Source organism: Bombus pyrosoma, linkage group LG2 (genome assembly GCF_014825855.1).
Source record: "Bombus pyrosoma isolate SC7728 linkage group LG2, ASM1482585v1, whole genome shotgun sequence".
Classification (NCBI taxonomy): domain Eukaryota; kingdom Metazoa; phylum Arthropoda; class Insecta; order Hymenoptera; family Apidae; genus Bombus; species Bombus pyrosoma.
The window spans coordinates 10468305-10493635 of record NC_057771.1 but is presented as its reverse complement, the minus strand read 5'-3'; the positions used below and the strand labels follow the sequence as shown (position 1 = coordinate 10493635).

At 39.7% G+C, this 25331-nt stretch overlaps 1 protein-coding gene across 17 annotated transcripts in view; it reads right to left on the bottom strand.

The window, feature by feature from the left end:
- The window catches only part of LOC122574303 (MAP7 domain-containing protein 1-like), a 202394-nt gene that overhangs the window by 110802 nt on the left and 66261 nt on the right, over nucleotides 1-25331 (bottom strand). For 3 of the 17 annotated variants that reach the window (XM_043741893.1, XM_043741925.1, XM_043741967.1), the window contains exon 1: nucleotides 239-260. The exons of 11 other annotated variants lie outside the window; for them this stretch is intronic. In XM_043741893.1, the coding sequence (XP_043597828.1) occupies nucleotides 239-245 (7 nt within the window). In that variant the 5' untranslated portion in view covers nucleotides 246-260. Of the gene's footprint in view, nucleotides 1-238; nucleotides 261-22955; nucleotides 24677-25331 lie in introns of those variants that run through there. 3 more of the 17 variants (XM_043741823.1, XM_043741863.1, XM_043741792.1) reach the window with 2 other exon arrangements.

Here is a 25331-nt window from a genome sequence, read left to right as displayed (position 1 = left end):
CGTACATGTGCAGACCAGACACGGTAGAAACAGACATAAGTACGTCCTTATTTGTAATACTTCCATTTATTGTTATTATTCTCTTAAGAGGTAAAATCAGAATATTTTTTTGTTCGTCAATTTCAAGGAGGAAATTAAATTTTGCAGGGATGTTTGTAGTATACACGACCTGTATACACTTTACAGGAACAAAAGTTTTTTAAACTTCGGATAGTACTTTTGATAGATTTCAACTAACGTTTCATTCAGCGTGACGATACTCCGGCCAACTTCTTCTCTTCAATGTCTTCCCTTACGTTGTTACTTGATCACACAACCTGCTACAATATCAAAAGCTTCTAAATTTCGATCATCGTCGATAAATAAATAATTATTACGCTACGTAGAACAATTTAACGACAGCATGATATACGAACTACCGAGTCAAATGCATAAGGAAATTAAAAGATTTCTACCTAATCAGAAAGTTAGAAAAATTTTCCAAATGTCCGGCTGGACAAATTGTAAAGTACAAATTAAATAAATAAAAAAAAAAGGAACCTAATCATAGCTTATTAACTAAAACTCGCTCTTCAAATATTTGCATTTCTAAAATCTCCTTGCCGCTAAAACTTCTTACTATGATGCTACGTAGAACAATTTAACGACAGCATGATATACAAACTACCGAGTCAAATGCATAAGGAAATTAAAAGATTTCTACCTAATCAGAAAGTTAGAAAAATTTACCAAATGTCCGGCTGGACAAATTGTAAAGTACAAATTAAATAAATAAAAAAAAAAGGAACCTAATCATAGCTTATTAACTAAAACTCGCTCTTCAAATATTTGCATTTCTAAAATCTCCTTGCCTCTGAAACTTAATAAACGTCGTCGCGTAACCATACAACAAGAACAGTAAAAGCTTAAGATCGACAAAACTCATGAAGACTATTCAAGGAAAAATAAACGATCCTCGTTGGATCGATCTGCCTGTAATTTACGCAGCTAGGTTGGCATTTACGCGTGCGAGAGGCTAAAGCTGCGTAACTTCAGCGGGTCGACGCGACAGGAACGGCATTGAAAAGCCACTTTGATGTCGGGAACCGCTCCGCGATTTTTTCCATTCGCCCTTTCGCGACCGCTCTCTTTGCATACGCGGGTTGCCATGCACCAGTGGTGAACAATCGAGCGGGTCGACGCAAGCTCTCCGTTTCCCGTTACGCTCCACCTTTGCCCGCTCCACCGCGCGAATATGAGGCCGCTGCGCCACGTGACGTAGAGCTCGGAGCCAGGTGATGGTGCTCGAAAGCAGCGAGGCTTTGCGCGGAATATGGGTCAACCGAGGTGCGGTGCGTGCGCCTCTCCGCTCCGACAGTCGGAAAAGCCGCCAACAAAACTGCTTTGGTGGTATATTATTCTACCGGATTTTTTCTCACAGAAGCAGAACGCGTGTTTGAACGCGAGCATAAATAGGGATACTTGTCGGAGAATGAATTTTCCACACGTGCGCTACCATTCTGCAAAGTTGGCTGGCTTCATTGCTCGGGCGATCGTTCCTTTACGCGCAGCAGAATTAGCAAAGATATAGGAAATTTAATCCTCTGTAAGCAATGAAGGTTCGCGCGAATCTTTATTTTTCCTGCAACACTTTCAAACAGTTGAGCTAAACTGCGTGTAGCGTATAGCGTACAGTATATGGTGTATAACGTAGCAGAGACTTCGATAAGTATGTCAGGAATATTTTAGGTTTTTCGAAAGAGCAGAGCAACACGTAGAAAGATCGAAAAATATACTTGTACATGCTTGAGAGTATAGCCAGTGTACGTATATGGATAAATATACTCCACGGCTGACAATACGGTAGCAACACCTAGTTGAAGCGTTCAGAGTACACAGATCGATACTATGGATGTGAAGAAATGAGAAAGTGCGGAGAAGCGGTGATACTTGTTAAGGTTTAACAACCATTTGTATCGTCTCCTGGCAACAAGTAAACTTATCAAAGTGAATCGTTTGTTTCTCGGGAATTGTTCGAGAATTTTGTATTCGCATCATGAAATTAAGAAATTAATAAAAGGTGAAATCGATCGGTTCGGCTTCTGAGCGGCTCCATTCGTGGCATCCTCGAGAATTTTCGTTTTCCCTTCTTAGAGAACTCAGAATGACGGAAACCAGACGATTTTACTAAATATTCGTAGCTTCGCGCTTTCTTACGCGATTTATAATAAAAATCACAGATGCCTAGATACGTTTGTAATTGTACGTATCAAGCGTAGCGATAGATTGATTGGGAACGCCTTGAAACATCGATAAGCTGTGGCGTGGTAAATCGGGAAAATTTACGAGGTCGGATAATGAGCGGAAGCGAAATTACATTCGCACGTATTTTAATTCCCCGATATAGAGACTCGACGATGTAAACACGCCCAGAGGCACGCAACTTGCGGATCGACTGGCAAACCCCTTGGTAGGACGAGAACGACGTGTTTTCTGGTACGTCCAAGTGGCTCTAGAACTTTTTCTACGTCATGGGCCTCAAGGAGAGACACAGTTTCGCGGGACAATAAGAGAGGAACTCGCGAGTACAATGCGGGACCAGGCAGGAACTGGCTGAGAAACGTCTCATCGACAACGGAGCGGTGGTCGCGGGAATGAATAACGAATCGCGGTTACGTGCACAATTTTAATACCATTAATATCCCCACGATACCCGGTCGAGTCGCTAACGAGATCGACGCGGGCTGAAAAACGCGCCTGCCTGTTAATTTTCTTGAAATGCGCCGGTTCCGCAGAGCGGAAACGTTGCTGTCGCGGAGAACGCGGGAGAAATTGAGAAAAGAGAGGAACGAGAAATATAGATATGGAAAATATAGGGAGAAAATAAACAAAAGAAATGAGAGAGAGAGAGAGAGAGAGAGAGAAAGAATGGTCGCTGTAGGGAGGAGAATGGGGATCTTCCAGAAATTCGAGGTCAGGAAGCGTACGGATAACAGAGACGTTCGCTAATTGCAGTTAATTAGCTCGTTGATGTGGATTATGCATAATGAAATGGAGATGCTATTGCGCAAGGCAGCAGAATCGAATCGAGGTCATCGATGCATATTCTCGATGCATTCGTAAGAGGCAAGAGGTTTCCTAAGTTCGACGTTTTGGTGTTGATTGTTGGATATAATCAAAAATGCTTCGAACGATTCAACGAGATAGGTAATTGTATCACACGTGTGTACACGTACAGAGTAAGGAGAAACGATACTTGCGTGGTACGCACGATTGCAATGGAAATGCAACGAGTGGTAGGACAAGGTAGCGAACTACATATTTATACCTCGAACAATAACGATTAATTTCGACGAGCAACTTTTTGACCGTTGGTAATATATATCGAGCAACTCTACTTTACCTACTGCTAGTAATTCGTACAGACCAGTTACCCACTGCGAATAACTGTAGAGTTACTCCTACAGTAGGTAATGTCGTTACTATCACAGAATATTAAAGAGAGCTTCCTTACCGACTTACCGACATCGAGCAACGAAGAACACGAATCAACGTCCCTAAAAAGTACAACGTCGATAACTTCAACGAGAAAGAATATCTTTCCTAATAACTCCTCCTGTAAAAGATAGTACAGTTCTCAGTAAATTAAAGTACGCCTAGAAGCAACTATATTTCCTTTTCCCCACGCAATTATTACTCGCAGACTCGGTAGACCGAGTCTCTTTCATCTCGATTTACCTCAGCAATTTCTACCACGCTTTTAATCTTCGTTGGGATGCAAACGCAGCGATAAAGCCGGTACGAAAGCGCATAATATACGACGTAAGGAGACGAAGGAGTCGTGTAACAACGTGGGCGTACCATCTCGCCTCCGCAGCTCAAACAACAGAGTTCCAAGATGAAGAAAACGGAGAAGGAAGCTCTTTCTTCGTCTTTCGTCTCATCGATTCACCTTGCGCGACCAACAATATAGACTCCGTCTGACCCAGACATACGGACGAGACAGACAAATACATTCACTGCCAAGCAAGATCACGTGCGTGCATCGACTCTAGCATATCGTGTGTTCGACGACTAAACGAGAAGTTGGAATAAATTGAGAAGGTTTCCCGGAGAGAGACGACTACGCTTCGTCATCCGGCACGTGCTGGTCCGTTCGCAAACCGGTTCTCGATTCACCATTCGACCGACCGTCGTTTTTATCCTCCCAACTGCGTTCGCGATCGATCCTTGACGAATTATCATCGCCGAACGGACTGCTTTCGCGCAGAAAAACGAAATTGCGCACGGACATCGAGGATACCATGTCTGCACGTTTGTTTTTCACTAACAGTTATATAACGTACGACACGATCCACGTTTCGCCCGAGTGGATTACGCAAAGCTGTTATTCTAATACACTAATCAAAGCTAGAATAGTGAATCGTTCACAGAGAACCTGTGAAGTTCATACGACACGGCAGTTAATACGACACGGTAGGGTGCCTATCCAGTTAGAATACGCGAAAGGTCGCTGGAAGTATCGTTGAAACGAGAAATCATACTGCAGTGGGAGTGAGTATAGCGGTGTTTGCATGGCTACGTACGCTTAAAAAGAGTGCAAATACGCGAAAAGGCTGGTTTTTATTAAGAAATGTTGCGACAGCTCGCGACTCAATCGCAGCTGTCGATGGAAATGGGACGTTTCACGCGCGAGCTTAATTATCGGCTGTATCGAAAAGGCTCGTTGTTACGGTCCAATTAACGTTCGGATGTCGGACTTGATCTTTGACTGTTTTCGGTTAATTCGACATCGGGATATTACATTTACTATGTTAACAGGTATAACGAACCATTTAACGTAATTTGCCCGTCAGCCGACCCTACAACAACATTCCTTTCTCCAAACTTCTCTCTTCGGTATTATGATGCAATCTTACGAAACGTTGTATATTACGGTAAGCAGTAACATAATCCAAAATCAATGAATGCACAAACGTATTAAACAATTAACCCACATATTCCCGAATGTTTTTACTTCACGATGCTTTTTGAAATAATTCCATTGTCTATCCGAAATATGCACCGAATATTCCAAAATGTTGGTACATTATCGCAGTTCGTGTTCTCTTTCTCTACTTTTGTATAATGCAGTTAATAATAAAATACGATTTTACTTTAAACGACAACTGATATTTGTCGTCCTCTTTCTTTTTAATTCAGCACGAAGATCGTATTTATTCATTTCACCGACTACAATTGCGATAAATTTATTGTAAGTTAATCTTACCTACTTAAGTATGCATGAATGTGATGCTCGGTATACAGCGAGCGCATAAAAAAAATGTTAGTATCGTTGCTTGCTATCCATTTACTATATCAACTGTCCAAACAGAAGAATAGATCTCAACGAGAACAATGGTAAAAAGCGGAAAATATTCTGAGTTAAATACACAACGTATACGAATAATCGATTCGAAAAGTCGTGGTTAGAAAATAACTGAATAAACAGAGGCTGCGTAAACGGCCGCAAAGCCTCGTTAAAAAGAGGTTTCCTATTTTCATGTAGGAGGGGAATCGCTGAAGGAGGATTTTCAGCGCGTCGATGAACACCAAGGGGTGACGCGAGACTCACCACTCTCAAGAGAAAACAAAATAAAACGTCTTCGTTTTATCTCTATATTCTGCGAACATCTTAAACGTCAGGGTCAGTTGGAGAATTTAGTTCATCAATTAAACCACATGCGACCGGCGTTAAACGATTAAGATACTCAATGTGTCATTGGAGTTGTTCCTAGTCGATTCTCTAGTAACCTGATACGCTTCTAGCTTTACTCACGGTGTATTGCACAAAGTACTATCGATTCGAGACACTCACACGCGTCCAAGCATCGTATTTCACAATAGTACACGTACATACGTACGTGTGCGTGTACAGGAATTGAAAGAGAGCAGGGCGCGCGCGCACCAACTGGATACTCGACCTATCCTATTACAGCAATTTAGGCAAATGAGGAAAAAAAAAGCCAGGCAGGTTGGACCCTCACAATGTAATTTCCAACCACACGAAACGTATTACGCGGGCCAAATTCGAGAACGGTTCGTTTTCTACATTGTAATATACTCATTCCCTTTTGTGAAAAATTTAGTCCGGGCTGGCGACCACAGAAAATGCGAAAATATTCGACTATCAGAGAGGACGAAGTATCCAGCGGCCGGTAGTGACTTGGGCAACTGCGAATTAACGTTTGAATGTTTTTTCACGAGTTCCCTGAACCCAGCGGACTTTTGTACCGTTATAGGGGAAAGAAGACCAGTCTTCCTTCCTTTCTTCTTTTTTCCTCTTCTTTTTTTCTTACTCTCGTGGACGAGGACCTTTTTTTATGATATTTCGTTGAACGTAGAATTGAAGCGATCCGTGAGTTAGCTTCGCAACGTTGAAAAAGTATTTGGTTCTTGTCTGGCTTGTGTTTACCATGAAGAAATTTAACCTCTTGCTTTGGATGTAACATCGAGCCGCGCTCGTTATAAGAATTATATTTATAATTGGACAAAGGTAGACGGGATACGCAACGAAATTTCCTTTGAACTTATCGAAATTATTTAATTAAGAAGAACTCGAGTGGAAATTTAAAAATTCGTAACAGCAAATAATCGTAAAAGATTAGGGCGCTTTCGTATCTTTAATCTATCCCGATAAGATATTTATTTATATATAAGTGTATCATGAATTTTGGAAAACAAGAAAATATAAAACGTTCCTTAGATCTCAAGAAGCATAGCACGCGAAAGGAATTTTTGAATGATTCGTAAAAATGATAGACGACGTTACGTGGATATAAGATAGCATTTTCAGGCCCATAATTATTTACGATACTATAAAAAGTAACATACTATCATAAATCTAGAAAAACAGTTACAACGTTTACGTAACGTAACGATTTAAAAAAAGGAAATAAACCAATGCTCGGAATTGTTTGCTAATTAAAAACTTCCAGCGTCTAACACCGAGCCCTTGTAACATCACGAAAGACTGTCACAAAATCTACAAACGACACAAGCACCAGAAATTTACAAAAAGACATTCCTTAAGATTCCTTTAGGAAAATCGTGCGGATCGAGTGCAGAATCGTTGGAAGCATCCATGAGGAGCGCATATCGATGAACGAATTTCCAAGGATCGCGAGGGATTCGAGAAACCGGGAGACCATTAAAAGACGGCTAAGACAGTGAAGATTCTCGGACAATTTCAAGTAAACAAAGAATGAAAGGGCATTTGAAGCAATTGCGACGAGGGAAATTCCTTGATCGGTGAATCCATGGCGCGAAATTGCGCCACCTGGATTCACCGTGAATTCCGCGTAAGTCGTTAACGCGGACAGAAGAAGCGGGATCGAGAAAAAGCGAGGAACGCGGCGAAACTCGTTCTTAAGCGCACGCAGAAGCCCGAAAGAAACAGTGTTCCACGCGTCCAGGTCAGAAATTCTTCCTACGATGCGATGCTATGCCATCTTCGACGGGTTTCTCCTAGAAAAAGAGGATTCTATGATGTTTCGCGAGAAGGACGAGGGAAACTTTGAACGTGAAAAGAAAACGCGTATACGCGTGCGTACGTCTGTATGATAGAAAAATCGATAGTTGTACGGAGAATTGGAAGATCGGATTGGTTTGGGATCGCCGACTATCGTTTCACCGACAATGTTTTCATCGACACGGTTTGACCGTTTTTAGCCTCGTCGACGTTGTTTATTCACCGACACGTTGACATCACTGGCAGTGTTTTCGTCGACGCTTATTCGGTTCAATGAAAACAACGTCGGCAGAGACGCTGTCGGTGAATAAACAATGTCGACGAAATTAGTACCGGTGAGAACATTATCGGCAAAATAATTGTCGGTGGTTACAAGTCAACCCGGAAGATCAAGGTTAATCACACATTAGCTGGATTCGCGGGAACTTTGAGATTGCTGGGCGTATACGGTCTTCGTGAGCAGGAAGAGAAGCCAGCACAACGTGCTGGCAGGATGCCGAGTGACTTTCGTAATGACGAGGTTTATAGAGTGTCTTTTCGGTCCGAATTAAATGATAACGATTGGACAGATGTACCGTTGGACAATCTTAATGCTTCTGCGCTCTTCAGTTCATTTTCCTGAAATAATTATGTTCTAAGGATCAAGCGCTGAGAAGCGTATCAGACAGGAAAAGATCCACGTTTGCTCGGTAAGAGTCGAGTTTAGGGAAAATAAGAAAGTGTGATTTTTCGTTTTAATTTTATGCCAAAAATTTTCCTAAAAAATTAAGTCTTTCTCGGACTGAAACGAAAGCAAAGTTTCGACAAAATATTCACGAATCGTAGCGAGGATAAACAATTTATGCTATGTACGCATTTGAGGAAATTCTTTCTTTAGCATTCATTGTCCTATAATTTATTGCAAGCGAGAGAAAGGTCTAATAGAGGAATTCTGTGCTTTCTTTCTCGTATTTACGACTGAGTTTCATGCCCCGAACGTTCCATGACGCGAATAACAAGGAACGGAAGGAAACCACTTGATTTCCGTCGAGCTACGACAGGAAAACGGTAGATCTATAGAGTTTCTGTGGAAGAATCGAGGAAGAGTGGATGTCTGAGAAATCGAACAAGAAGTAGTAAAAATAGAAGCTGAAAGGGGCTTAGAGTTTACCTCGCTCTTTTGGAGCCTCGTTTAAAGAACAAAGGTACGAATGATGAAGCTGGGATCATTTTGTGCTGCACCTGCCTTGTACCTTATCGTTCAACTAGGATTCTCGAGAAATTAAGTCAATTCTTGAGAAGCTTCAAAGGTGGTCTAAGACAAAATTGCTTGTTAATTCTTTTGATTGTCATTGATAGAAGAAAAATAACTAAATGGCGCGAGGTATTAACGAAGACAAACGGACAGACCGAATGAAATAAAATAAAAAAATATTTGGGAGGAGTGAAATAATTCTCTGTTCTTAACAAAGTAAACTTTCATTAACTTTTTGTGGTTTTTTTTTTCTTGGTTTCCTAGAGTATGAATATTTATTGGAAATTTAAAAGCGCGAAAATGCAGAAAATGTACATAGCGTACGATGATATCCACGTAAAACAAATTTTAGTACTCGTTATAATATTAACTCGTATCAGAGATAACATTTTTTGATTTAAGCTCGCAATGGAAAAGAATAGTAAGTACTTATATTTATTTCTAATCATTGACGCATCAGTCGTCGATTTTTACAACCTCGCCTCATTTCAGAATTAACATTTTGATTCCATTTTTAGAACACTTTGGAAATTGTGAATTAAAGAACGAATCTCTGCTTGTGTCCTATCCCTTCAGTTCTATCCATACAAAAACATAAATCTCCATCAATATTCATAATCTGTTAATTTTCTAATACTGAATACGAAATTAAATCGAAGAGAATGTAGTTCAAACTAGAATTGTCTCTCATTTCGATCTTCCTAGTACTATAAATCACGTACAACAATCTCGAAATTCCTAAAGCCAATTCAAGATCAAAGTCAGAAGTTGTGAACAGTTTATTGGCGTCGTTATTATACCGAACAGTGAGTGAGTCACCTCGTTCGTCGCTCATTGTAAATGCATCGAGGATTCGCAACAAAGAATAGCTATAGAGTGGTGCACATTATGAGCAGCATTCGGAATCGGAATTTTTCGCGGCGCCAAACGGAATAAACGTCCAACGACCACGTCTGTCTACGTACGAACCGATTCCACTTCATCACTCCCATCCTACCTATTGCGCCAGCCAGTCTCGAAGTCTCGAAACGTTCGCCCAAGTTCCTCGTCATTTAGCGTCGGTGTACATTGTTCTCAAGAGAGTCTCTTCGACTGTATCAATACGCTACGATCTCTGGGACGAGTCATCGAGACTCTCATAGTCCGGTGTGAGTAACAGAATGGCAGAGAATTGATCAGCGATCTTGCATTCTATTGTATAACGATATTTTTAATGAAATTAATTTCAATAAACTAAAGGCATTTCCAGCAGTAAACACTGATGTTTCCATACGCTAAGTCACGAATGTCACTGAACGCTTATCATAAAAGTTTTCTATAAATATATTATGTGCGTTATACAAAACTTACTAGAAAGTAAAATAATATAAAACGATTTTCTTGTAGGAAGAATATAAATGTGAATGTGAAGTACGACGGAGAAAATTGAAAGTAGAGTCGTGGGTTTTAGCTTTTAAGACTATCGTCGAATAAAAAAAGTCGCCATTCAAATAAAAAGTCTAGCTGAGTATCGACTAGACTGTGGTTAAAACTGATTCGATATATTTTCAGAAAGTTCATAGCGAGTCAGGCGATAAGCGACTGGAGAAGGTGTAAAAGTCTATTGGAAATCTTCACTTCTGCTACTTATGTACATCCTTTTCCATTCTACATAACTCTTCAATTCTCAGTAGAATGGGAAGTTAGTCTACGTGCGAGAATAAATCCATAACGTAGAGAGCCACGGTTTTCATGAAATAGGGTTTAAATATTTATCAAATACACGTACATCGGGCAAATTCTTGCCCAAATATGTTGAAACTCTATTTTCCCAAGAATCAAGTCTCCAAAGTAATTTCTTCATCTTCGTCCTATTTTCAGTTACGGAATCTCCCTCATCCTATTTATACTGCGATTTTCGAGATATGTACAACGTAAACATCGGGGTTTCAGCAATCTATTACATCCAATAATATTGAAGCAGAACACAGACAAACATTATACCGTCTTATTTTGCGAAATCGTAAGAAATTCCCTGATTTTCGAGAGAATTCTACCAACGAAGACAACGAGAAAAGGTATTGATCCGGCGTGCCAGGTCGCCTAGCCCAATTTCTGATCTATAAATCAGATTACACATTGTGCACGCACCACATAATTTGGCAAACCGCTTGGTATTAAACCAAGGCCGAAATTAACCGAGAAATTACTCGGTGATCTTTCGAAAATCTCGTAGAGAAAGAGAGAAAGAGAGGGAGGGAGAGAGAGAGAGAGAGAGAGAGTCAAGGAGACCCGAAAGAGCTCCAAGCGATAAAGTTAAACTTTTCGCGATGATCCTTGTCTGTATAAATATTTAATCTTCTTGCTCAATACATTTTGTTTGAGATTACTGGATAGATATCTGGAGAGTAAAAAATATACGATGGTTGGTGGCTTCAATGACCTTATTGCGAGATTCTCGAGTGCATCTTTTGTGAACGTTCCTCGAGTACGATACGATTCGAGGGTTTCGGCTTGTTACGAGAGTTGGCGAGTCTTTGGTTTTTATTTGCAATAATTGCGGAATAAAAATGTCTCGTCGTTGAAACGATTTCTTATTCGTAGCATCTGATTTAACTCTTTCATGTTTTCATTTAGAATTTATAAATAGAACTTTGTTCATACCAACTACATTTATTGAAACAAAATCTTTATCAATGTCCGATTAAATGAACCAATCGAGTGAATCGACTTATGCAAATGAATTCATTATATGAATGAATGATAGTAAAAAGGAGCGATCAGTGAACTCTTCTCAAAGTAAATTTCTCGGGAAACTGTTCTAAATTGAAAATTGATAAAATGATTTACCACGGTAAATCCTTTCATTCTTTTTGAATATAAATAATAGAGTGGGTCTTAAAAGCACCTAACAATATATCGACTATGCAGATTAATTATTATTTAAGAAATGGTTGAAACAGTTTTTAAATTCTTGTTAAGTAGTATAATTTTGTTGGGCAAGATAATGGCATTCTTATCGTAGAAAATAGTTTACTTTATAACTAATATTTGCAGATAATTAAATATAATTGCCGATTTGTTTTATGAACTGCTTATCACTTAACAGGTTCATATAAACGAAGTTCTATCCTAATCTACAAAATTTCTTCCAATTTTAGATGCTGTAAAGCTCCGATAACTTTCGTTCAAAAATAATTTGTCAGAATCTATCGAGAGAATTGGCTCCATTCGCAGCGGAATTTTGTAGACTCGAACTCAAGCTAAGTTGACCCCAATTGCTGCACATCTAACTCAATCGACGTCTCCGTGAGAGCACTCGAAATCCTCGAACTTCTCAACAGCCGCCATTAACACTTGTTCATCAACAGACAGAACCATGTCACCAAATTGTAATTAATATCGATCTCGTTCGTCGATATAGACCTGATACTCTGCTAAGCTCATTAAATTATTCGTTCCAATAACCGAATAAATTACTCCTTTGAAGATCTATGATAACTATCAAAGCACACTTCGAGCTCGTGGATCGCCTCTGAACACGGCGATCGTAGTCGATTGATAACGCGATACAATGGCAGTCTCTGTATCGATACCGCTCCTCTTGATCACGCTTCGAGAAGCTATTACGCCATTAACATCGAATACAAAATGTCATCGAGGCTACGAGGGAATACGACGACTAGACCCCTGTCTGACTATTCGCAGTTCCAACATCGATCCGATCGTAGAGAAAAAACGAGAAAAAGCTTCGCCGGTTGACTCGCGAAGAATTCACGAGTAGAAGAGACTGGTCGGTTCTATTCACCGGTATTTTTCGTCGACAATACTCGATTCTCGCGGGGATATTTATCAATCGTGTTGAATAAACCGCGGTGATCGACGCCTAAAAGAGGTCGAGTTATCGAGAATTTCATTAGATCGACAGCTTGACCGGAAGGACTCGAGGGACATTCTGCCGTTATTGACGTTCGACCGTCGTGTCGAACGACAGCAATGTGATCGCGTATGAATCTACCGACAGAATTATATTATACGATCTGAGAAAATCCTATGTGCAAACTGTTTATTATCTACGGGTTTGTAAGATAGTTTATCGAAGGGGATGTGTTAGATCGATGCGAGTGAGATATTTCTTTCTTTAAATAAAATTTTCATTACATATATTAAATTGCTTAGAATGTTTGTATTTCTGATAATTATGTTTAATACTAAAATTACTAAACCAGCCAAAGTGGCTGATATCAGTGCAAGTACTAGACACATGCAAGTGTTGTTGATAATATTAATGTTCGTTTTTAGTCAGACACACAAGATTGTTCAGAAACATAATTACATATATTACATTTATTTGCCTTCGTTATATTAAAAGTCTATTACTATTACGTTCTATCGTATGTTTGATTGGCACAAAGATCATCTGTTACAAATGTCCACCAAACAACAAAATGCTAAATTTGTATAAATACTTTGTAGGACATTAAACAGCAGAATTATTAGCACATTATCAGTACATTAAAAAATCCTTGGAATGGAGTTGCTCCTTAATGTGGTAATCTAAGATAAAATTTAATGGTTAGCACTAGTCTGTAAAATTCCAATTTCGGAGAAGCAACATATCGTATGCACTAACTTAATGGGATCGTTTGAGACATACGTAACTGAAGCGGTCTTCAAGTCCAGTATCTAATTTACAACTCTATACCATATGTGTATCAACAACGAAGCTCTTTACTAAGTTCGTTAAACTACCGACGAACGCTGTTTATCAATATCCATTCACGCAAACCTCCTGCATTCCTACGTACAGCTCGCAAACTTCCTTCCTTCGTCAAATACCTCTTCGTGAAGTACGAACCAGCGACTTAGCAAGACTCAGTGTTGTTACTGCTCTACCCAAACATCAGTCGTGTCATGATATACCTAATCAGAATTCCATCATGATAAAGTGTCAACTCAGTGGTATACTGTATTGACGATGTTCCACGTGTCGAATTGTATTTGAGCAATTTTAAAACGTAAGATCACGAAAGAAGAGATTATTCATAGATCAATTCTGCAGAATTAATTGACGATAATGATTGTCAATTTGATTCGTCTTTCTTTCTGTTCCATAATATCTAATCCACATTACGGTAAAAAAAAAAAAGAAAGAAAGAAAGAAGAAAAATATATAGTTGATCAATCTTCCACGATTTTCCTCTATGTTCTGTAAATATCCCAATGACCATACAGTGTAACGTAATCGCAAATCGCGATCGAATTTTCAATCGATTAAGAGGTTTACCAGTTCCTCCGTGGAATTCCCGGCGATCTATCATTTCGGTACCACGCCTTGTTAATTTCGACAAAGATTCGTACACACGTAACGCGCGATTGTATAACGAGATAAGTGTTCAAGGATAGGAAAACGAATTCATCGATCACGTGGCCCGTCATTATGGCACACGCTCGTTTCCGGCTAGTGAGATCGACGCTTCGATTCGGTTTCAGAGGCATCGATTCGTCAATAAGGGCGTGGCTAAACCGCTGGATACGTTCATTAACATCGTTAGTCACGGAATTCGGTTCACACTGTTATCGGTTTGACCCTTACGCGCGTTAATTGCAAAAAGAATCGGTCGATATATACGAAGGAATTCGTTCGAGTGCCGCGCTTCATCATGTTTAATGATAGTTAAGAAATTTGACGAAGGCTTGTCTTCTCTTCTCTTTTTCCTCGCTGGAAACTGATGCGCAACGAGTGAGCCAGATACTCACGTGCAGCTTTCCAGATGTCGTGATAAAGTGTCGTTAAATTGTTCGAAAGGATACTCACCTGAAACAAAAGAAAGAAGATCAGTTACAATCTGCTCTAAGTACATATTGACTCACGCAGTTATATTATGAAACATTGAAGAAGTTAGAGAGCTAATGATAAGTTAAATATTATAAACAAGTTGAGATTACCGTGATCATTATGTTCTAATTTAACATGTTGATTGCAGAATACATTCTGTATGCTTTGCTCGTTGCAGCGGCTGTCGATTATTTCGGCGAAGGATAAATTGTTCAAGCGCTTAACAATGCAATTAGTAATTTACATCGCTGTTATAATATTAAAAGAATATTAAAGAATTTTACTTTAAATATGACTATACTTCTAATTCTTTCGAGGCTGAATGTCGCTTTATGTTGTGCAGAAAGTTTCTTTCTGTCATTTCATACTAATGGAAACATATTTACTCTGGTGTTTTTGGAGGTAAATTAGAACCAGTTTTAGCGGAAACGAATACATGTTTCGTTTAATTAGTTTGTAACTTATTAAAGAATATTGATACATAAAGTGGAATATGAAGGGTAATTTAGATACCAATCATTAGTGTGTATATATATATATATATTTATGACACACATATTTATGACAGGGAGGTACTAAAATACTCGTTTCAAGACCAAGACACGAGTTAGTCCAGGAGCATAAGTCATTCTCAATAAGGGAAACGTCAATCATCGTGTAATATTAAACAAACTAATTCCAAATAATCCGATTATCCCAAATTTTCAAATCGCTTCGACAGCCTGATTTTTTGTAGGTCCTTGGAAATATTTTTAATCAACCGATGCTTCAACTCATTGAAGTTCTTATCAGATTGGATACCAGGAATAACCTTAGCCAACGATCTTCTAATTATTTTGAGAGATACAAATATCTGGGTCAGTCTGCAATTTTGCTTTATCATTCGTGCAGAAACGGAACCGAGTCACACGAAATATCGTGCTCCACGTTTCGCTCCACTGCTAGCGAAGACATTCTATAATCAATTATGCATCGAAAGGTATCACAGCGCGTTGCGATATCGATCTCGAGTTTGACAAAGGTGACAAGGATTATTCGGTGTCACCAGACTTTATCGAGCGTTCTAACGTGAAAATTAACCGTTGAAAAGTGCCATCCAAGGTCGAGCCTTTCGTGTTCTTTCTTCGTATTACTCGCCCACGACAATAACGTATCACGTACGACATTAATTCAATTAACTAACAGTGTAATAAACTCGTCGACTGTCCTAAAACTTCCAGATGTGACTGCGAACGACATAGTGCGGTCATGAAATGTGCGAGTACCGAATCATGTAATGGGAGCCATTTGCGAGGATTAAAGAGAGTATTACAGGAGCTATAAAAAGTGTTGACATACACGTAGAATTTATATATTAAATGATTAGGCGCGAGTATATTTAATTTTGTTATCATTCCGTAGAACTTTCGTATAACTACGAAAATTTGATACTACGTAAATGAAATGTATAAAACTCGATAAAAAATACTTCATTGGAAAACAAGGGTATGTGTAAATTGTTCCTTCATGTTTCTCTCGACTATGTTATAATATAATATACAATTAACATATAATATATTAACTACTTCATTAATTATTCCTAATATGACAATTGTTATTGAGCAAAAAATGATGGGGACATAATGCTGTACAGCTTTAATTACAGATTATAAGGAGAATATTAAAGGATTGAAATCCTCGATACAAAGGGTGTCTTATTTAATTCTACTCTATTTGCTACTCCATCGTTAATTAAAAACAGAACACACCTTTGATTTATATATCAAAAATATTTATTCCTGATGTACCATAACGAGAAGATTAATTTGAAAATAATTTTTCCAATCCACGATTAAAGACCTACGTCTTCTTCTATAAATCAGACGCAATTATGGGTACAATTATAATACAATACATAAATGGCTATACCTTCTTAAAGCTTTAATTTACGATCGCCGTACTTGCACCTAATATGCCACAGATTCTATTGCGAACAGAATCTGGCTTCATCCTGCGATATAAAAAAGAATCGTTGAACTATTGGCTCGCAGTGTCAATAGTCGATTGCAGCGTACGAAAGACCATACACGATAATCGTCAGTCCTACGTAACTGCTTAATTACCGTGCGAGTAATTGGATTAACGAACGATCGGCATGCGATCAATCAGCCGGAATAAACGACAAAGGATACGGAAATTTTCTACTAAAGATATTCTACGTACGTGCAGCAAGCCTGGTAAATTGTGCTCTGCGATCCCAAGGCCTGACTTAAGGTCGAATCTTTAATTAAACCAATCGTCGAGCGCGGATTAAAAATAATTAATGCGATTCTATCTAATAAATGAGAGCGTCTTTCTATTTTCCCACTTTATTTCTGCTTTCGTCGAGCGTATTCCAATTCTCGATATCGAACAAGTGAAGCTGTTTGAACACAGTGAATAAAGGCGTGGCATCGTGATAACACGAACTGCAAGAAGACTGATAATAATCGCGCGGCGAATCGAACAAACTCTTCGAGAAACCGTGCGACAATTTATCGGTTCAGCGAGCAGTGCTCGACGACTGAATTAATGGATACAATGTGCACAAGTAAACGAGGCACTGAGATATCCGTATTCTATTCCAGATTAACCTCTTGGACGAAGTTCCACGTGAGAAATCACGCTAGTATGTAAGTAGTAAAACCCTGGCTTAATCAGACTTTGCAGACATTAGCCTATATTTGCGCCTGGGGCAAAGTTTGTGATGAAAATTCACAGCGGTGCACTGCGTTAATTGAACTTGAAAAAGGATGGTCCTGCGATCGCATCAGTATGCTCTGATTCTTTCGAGATAAAATATATGAAATTTAAACATTGAAAAATTTTGAATTTAGAAATCAGGAACTTCCAGGAATTTTATTAATATAAACAGACAATTACGTCGTAGACGATAGAAGCAAGCGCGGTTGAAATAACTAACGATGATAACGCAGACTGGCAGTGGAAATAATCTCGTCGCTTGCTTATTGGTAAAATGATAAATGCGATCATTTAACCTTTGTACTGTTGCCACGATTAAAAATAAATCTTTACAATCAAATAATTATTTTACACAGAAATTTCCTGCAACTTACATAGCAGACCGAATTTCCATTTCCTGATGATCTTGTTAAACGTGACTTGGACAGCTACTAAGAGATTACATTTTTAAAATAATCAACTAAGAGATTATATTATTAAATAGTCAACTGGCTTCTAAATGAATAAATAAATAATATACTATTGCACTTTCTATTAACATTATCCTCTAGATTTTAAACAATTTACCGGAATTAGAATTCGTTTAGGAACGATGAGAATATACAATGACAATACAATCCAGGACTTAAAAAATTAAAAATCGTGTTAGAATAGTAATTAACATTGGTCATGATAGAAAATATCTTGCAAGGAACAAATCACGCTAAACGCTTGTTAAGATCTTGGTAAACAGAACGTGAACCGATAATCGCGAGCCCTAACACGAAACGCCAACTTGAACTCTATTCTTGGCTTTAAATCAAGATGATCAAACGATTCTACCCTCCAAACACGAAACAAGCATTCGAAATTGAATAGACAGAAGCGGCGATCTTTATCGAGAACAATGAGAAACGAACGCCTGAAACATCTGGGATAAGCGCAAAGTCGACTACTACTCGTTGAAAGACGCGATTACGACAGCATAACCGCACCCGAACTATGGAAAACACTATCTCCACGTTTTAGTTGAAACCTTTGTGCTCTCATATCTCGGCTAACTTCGTTTCGCGTAGAATTACAGCGAGGCTAATAACGAGCCTAATAACTAGCCTAATAACTAGCCTAATAACGAGCCTTTGTTAATCATTATCGCGTTCCTACGTTGCTCGACCAACGGTGAACGAGATCTCGACAATCCTGCAACGACAACGTAATAACGTTTTCATTATTAGGATTACGCATTGGTCGATTCAAGGTCTACACGTAGTTTGATGGAATTGCGCGGATAATTTCATTCGTTTGCACGAGGAATATGCAAACTAGATTCTTAAATTTCTATTTACAGTACGACTATTGAAAATTGTTGAAACACGTGACATACTATTGGTAGTTGAGAACCAACTATAGAGTACCATCAGAGAAAATTAAACGATGGAAAAATGCGCACAGTATAGTAATCATTATGATATTTGGCGAGTCAGAAACAATATATCTGCCTAGCTATACTATCTTCTTTTAATCGTGTTGTTGACGAACATGCAAATTTTTACAAATTTTCGTAGTCTCCATAGATCTATAGACACTTTAATAGATATGCAACAACAGAATATAAATTTTATCAAAATGTACATATTAGTAACTAGATGTAGTATTTGTTACCTTCTTATGGTATTAGCAGATTATAAATAGAAATTATCTATTAAAAAATTGTAGCGGTATATACTTCCTTTTATACGATTACGTTGATGTACGTCTGTACATTTGTGTATATCGTTGATGTAATTACTGATAGATATCACTGTTTGAAATAGCGTTAGCGGGCTTGTGTCAGTTTGTCTGACTCATAGTTTCGCAATTAAGCAACCTGAGAACGAAGAGGATTTTAAAGAACAACATAATTTAACAATCTTTAGCTTTGTACACCGATTCTGTCATTGTACCATTAGCTATTGGAAATTAATTTCATCGCCGCTAATTATAATTATCGTAACGGATAAAATCATTGCAAATCCACATATAGATATATCATTTTTTAGCTACATTACATTTTGTCAAGGATATGGAGGTGTTTGAATACTTGACTAGAGCTCTGGTCTAAATACTTTGGAAAATAGAGGTGCAAGTTTAAAAAACACGTAGTCAAAGATAAGATCGAACGAGCGTTTGGAATTTTCGTACAGCAATTATGCTCGAGTCTGTTCGACTAGAATTCCTGAAGGAATTCTCGTTCTTTTCGAAAGGTGTGCTTCTATCGCGTCACAGCTGAACGGTTCATTTACAATCGGAAGAAAAAAGGGGAAAAAGTCGCCAGCTCGTTTCCACCTTTCTCGCGTTACGTAAGGAAAAGAACGTTGCATAGCCATATTATCCGTAATCAAACTGACTTTCAGTCTGGCCCATGAACGTCCATCGACCACATTCAACAGTTTCAAAATATCGCAATTAATTTCAGTTAGACGGGCTGAAAACAAGCGAACACGTTCGAACAATTTTTCGCATTCGGTCGGCGAATTTCAGGGAATTTCGATGGAATGTAGAAAATTACACGTGATTGTACCAAGCCAGTTTTCGCAATGGTGTTTCATGCGAATTCTCGATGTCCCATTGTAAATCGGCCGCGTGTCGTTGGTTTGAAAAACGACGGGGCATGATTAAAAAACTCGCGTGTCCGTAACGCGCAAAATATGATGCAAAATCCGAGTTATAACAGTACTCGAAAGTTGTACGCTTGCTTCCTTGTTAGTTTAGCTGCCGATACGTATCGAGGCAAACGTAATAGTGTTAACGATAATTAGCAAAAAGCTAGGTTAGGAGCGTTGTTCGAATGCCTCGCGTTATTAAGAACACAACGTTGCATTCGAAAGGGGACAGCGACGTAAACAGAAATTACTGGTTGTAGTCCCATTAAATAAGACTGCAAGTTTCTAGACCACGGTTGGGATAGCAGCTCTACCTATGCGACGTTACGATGAAAGCTATTAAAAACAGCCAGATTGTCCTGGTACGATAAGTGACCTAACTGTATTGCGAGAAGTCCAACGAGAAAATGCTAGTTGACGGCGCCATGAAGCCCTGGAGTTCGACCACCGCGTTGGAAAAAAAAAAAGGGAACACGTTTATGGTAAAAGTAATTATCAATCTTGACAGGCACGGACAATAACATCACGAACAAATGTCGGAACGAAAACTATAATGGCCAGCACGAGGTCAACGATGAATATTAATGATACCGTTCTAACGACGAGCACGATGAGATATACGATGATGTTGATTTTTTATGAGTACATTTAGGATGTTACGGTGCTCTAAATGGGGAGTAGTTTCGTCTACTTAACTGTAATCGAAATTCACGGGCTTCAGATTTTTCGTTGTAATTACCGCAGAATTTCATTTGTCTGAAATTATGAGGGGACAAAAAGTTGATATACTTGCGATTCATTTATATAATAAAAGTTCACTCTTGGATAAATGGATTCAACCGGGATGAGTTCATTTTAGTTACAATGCGTAAACGCATTTGGCAAAATTACTGTTTGTATCAGATGCAACATATCAGTGAACTTCAAGAATTATTTCTCTCGACTTAGTTTGAAATTTGCAGCTGATCGTGCCATCCTCTTGCAATATATAAACACGTGGAGATAAATTATTTGTTTTCAGAATAATCAATCTTTGATCATGTATTCGGATAATGAAATAAAGAAACATGCAGAAATGGAGTTGTTCGACTTGGCTGCGAAGAAATTCATATATTCCTATTTAAGTTCATCGTATTATATTGATTCTAACCATTCAAGTGCAACATATTAAAACAGGCATTAAAAATTGCCAGTACTAAATTACTCGTACTTAATACATTTTTTTAAAGGATACAAAGGTAAATTGTTCTGGTAGTAACATAATTAAAAGATTACGTAAGATGCTGTAAAATATATGTGTGGTAGAAAGTCAACCGAAAAGCAGGTTTAAGACATCACGAAACGTGAAACACGAGACGTGTTCGTACGACAGCTACTTTTATGGACCAATAATGCGCACCCTTGTTTTCCGAGCCCTCGGTAGCACAGAGGCAAGGGTTTTCCATTTTCCAGTACAATTCCGTGCTCTATGCTCCTTGTTTTTCTGGCTCCACCGAAACGGCCTGACGAAAATTAAAAACTGACAGAACATCGTGTAACGAAAATTACGAACGGCGTAACGTTTTCATCGATAGACAGACACGATTGTCATCGCGACATCATCCGATGTTTTTGTAAAATGGTAAAATTTTACGAACGTGGCAACAGAAATTTTACGAATATATATTGTGTGATAAATCGGCGACGATATTTTAAAAAATGCAATTTTGTGATAAATTATAATAATAGAGCTCGAAATTGGATATTGAATAATAGAGTTTATCGTTAGGAAGAACCACGTAACTTTAATATGAAAATTATTGGGGCAGACAGAATGACCAATTTATGAAGTTTTATGGAAACATTATAATTTTATGGCGATGCATTTTTGGGAACTTGAATGGTTTTTTTTATAAAACATGTGGATAAAGCAATTTATAGCCTTCCATAGAAATTTCATAGATTTACAATGATATATTTTTGAGAATTTAAATGATTTTTTTATAATAAATATGATTATATAATCTTCATGTACCGTTCACTTTGATTTCTTTGATACAAGTCTTACATTAGAGTGGTCGGTAATACTAATGTTAAAGGAGAAGCAAAAATATTCAGAATGCATCTCGCATTGACATCTGGCATTAACTAGAGCCTTCATCATGGTAATGAAGTATCCTTGGGTTGCTGCGTTACTTTCATTAAGCGAAAAAGGAGTCGATCTGAAAAGCTTTTCTTACTCGTGACAGTTGGCTGGTAAGTTTATGCCAAGAAGCTGAACCGAGAATTATGTTCTAGGATGGATGCAATTTAATGACCTTTTGATGCAGGAGTAAAAACTTTACGGTAATCACCGATCATTACAATTTCTAGGTTACGTTGAGAAATTAATTGGTACGTTTTATGAAAGTACAAAACCGAACACGAGAGATTTACAAAAAACATTACACAATGCGGTTGCTATGAATATCTATGAATAGTATATATATTTGAATGATTGTGTGTGTATAAAAATTCTCTACGGTTTATTTTCACTGCATTCAAACAGAAAACGCTAAACGACTAAAACGAACAGCTAGAAACACACAGAAGCCGTATTGAGCACGCGATTCAAAGAATACTTGTTCCAATAAAACAGCATTTTTTGTAACCTCGAACGTGTTCTCCATTCAGACGAAAAACACGTAATCCGAACAAATGCACCTTGATTACGCGTTAAACATTACGCTCTGTCTCGGCCGTAAAACTCGTTCTAACGAACGAACCAGGTGAACGAGCGAGGAAAAACAAAAGGTCCTACTTTTGTATTTAGAATGCCGAATCATCGACGGAACGAAGCCATTTAAACAAACATACTTGCTATACACACCATACGAATCCTGCAATTTGTCTACATTTCAACCACGAACGCGTGTTTGTAGCAACACCGTCAAATCATCGAAACAAACAAGAGAAACTACATCAAAGACCAGTTCCATGGAACCGGAATCTCTGCCCCTTTGGTTTTCGCAGGATATAAAAAGCGTCTACCGGGCGCGCGCGCGCGTTCTATCATCCCTAGACAGTGACCTAGTACAAAGTAGCGAGACTCACATAGCCAGACGTTGCCGCGAGGCGCAGTGTGGAGCAGGTTCAGGTGCAAGTTGAAGTCCAGACCAGCCAGGTCCTGTCGCAAGTGGGTGCTATCCATGATCAGTGCCCTTTCAGGTAGTAGGAAGAGATGATCGCTCCCCTCCGCGGGCCCCAGGGTTCGCGGTACGCCGAGCCCAAAAGGCCCAGAACGGGCTGTCAACATCCTATCGCCACGATCGCCGAAAATCGCGTTGTCGCGCGACGGCGCATCCTCCGACCCGATCCCCGACACGCTGACCGCCGCCGGTTCACTCGCGCTCGTGATCAATCGATCGACCACCCTTTTTCGATCTATCGATCTTCCGATCTTCCCAGTTTCGTTTATCGTAATTGAGCTCGGAAGTAGAACTTTCGATAAATGTGAAGATTTGTACAAAAAAAAGACGATGGCTAATAATTTGTAAAAGTTGAAAAAACAATGATGCAAGTTGATAACTGTATCATAAACACACTAGTGAGCAGTTACTATAATTGGAAATTGCAACTGCAATCTGAACAAGGACAACCTGTTCGCGAACAGGTTCCAATTTACAGATCCGTATTACGCGAGAAGAAGTCTTTCAGTTCCAATGAGTTCACTGACAATGCGGTAAATATTTACACGTAGAGACGAGGTGGAATTCGTCGCAGACGAGAATCCCTGAAGCGAGAAAGCAACACGGCGCGCTTATTCTAGCGATCCTCTCTTCCTCGCAACGTTCCTCTTCTCTTTCATCGCGTCCGGCGCGAGCTGCTTCGCGGTCCAATTAATCCACCTCTAATTACCGGCCAGTACTTTTGTTGATCGTTAACTGCGGATCGTCTGGGCTCACGATTCTCGGCGGACGACTACGCGCTGGATTCGCGTGGCAGCCTCGAAATCCTCTTCTCTCGATGTATAGCCACCGGCGTTACGCTTCTGTGTCCACGATCCTGCTCTCTTCCCCTTTCACGCGCTCTGTTTTCCTCGATGATATATCACGTTGTCGCGACGGAACGAGCGCATCGTACACGCTTCGCGTGTGTATCTTAGACTGCGCGCGGACCAGCACGATAACTCGTGAATCGGTCGGTCAGTCAACCCTAATGGAGCGAGGAGACGAGCGGGACGAATCCGTCCACGCGGACTGGTACGAATTGACCGCGGACGAGTGGCCTTGTTGAATTCGTTTAAAAGGCGGAGTGCTTCGTTAAGAAGCTACGAAGAGGCTGGGAACGTGCCCCGACGATGTCCCCTTTTGAATGTAATTTCAGGCGCGCGATTTCGAACGCGTACAACGGTGTACGTGCTCGAGGTGAACGTTGATCGGAGACACAGCCTTCTCGATGTCGTATTCTCTGTGTGACGAGCGTGTTTGCCAACAGACCGTCCGCAAACGGAGCAGCTCTGTTTGCGTACAAACCTCTAATCGTCCGTCTGAGGGAATAATTCAACGCACTGTATTCTTTGACGATACTTAATTCCCTCGGGAGGAGCACGTGCCTCGCGAACAGACACTGAAAAGGCGAATATTCGACGCAATTTATCGGCTCGACAATCGTACGCAAACTTTCTCGCAGCGAATTTGATCGACGATCGTATGGTAGATCGTTACGATGGAACGAGGACACGCTGAGAAAACGCGAGACGTGACTCGCTGTCAAAGTGCATGAACAGCTGAGCTGACAGCCGGGAGTGACTCGTGACGTCGCACAGATACCGAACGTAACGCGATCCTTCGCGCGTGGCGGTCAGCGTTCAACTGAATGACGCCGCGATGCGGCGCGTTCGAGAGACCCACCGAGGGGTGCCGGAAATTGCCGAGCACGCGGACGCACGATTCGCCCGGCAGACACACGGATTTTACGTTTCGTTCGGAACGAGATTGAAAAGCACAGCATCAGCTTTCAATTCATTCCGCGTAATTTTAACCTATACTCATGTGCCTATGCACCTGAATATAATTCCCGGAATCTAATTGCGTCGCGCAGCCTGGACCAGAGAGAGAATCGACGCTGAACGGATGAGTGTCCACGGTAGAATGGTCGAAACGTGGAAAATGAAATACGCGTTCGGTCTGTGCGGATGGCAAAAACGAAATTGAATGGACGAGAAAGATCGTTGGACCGGGGATTTGAAAAAGAATTCACTGGCTAACTGAACCTGACTCCTGCATCGATCGAGATGCTCCAATAACTGATGGGCTTTCTGCGCGTAAATGTCCACTACCCACGATACGTTTGCTTCACTAGCACAATTGTGCTCTCTGTACTCCGTTGTAAAAGCTTATTCATAGCCCATGCACTCGTGTATCTTGGTTCCCATTGCTCGATAAACTAGAAGCTCAACGTTTTGTTTCAAAGATGGATACCCGTCTC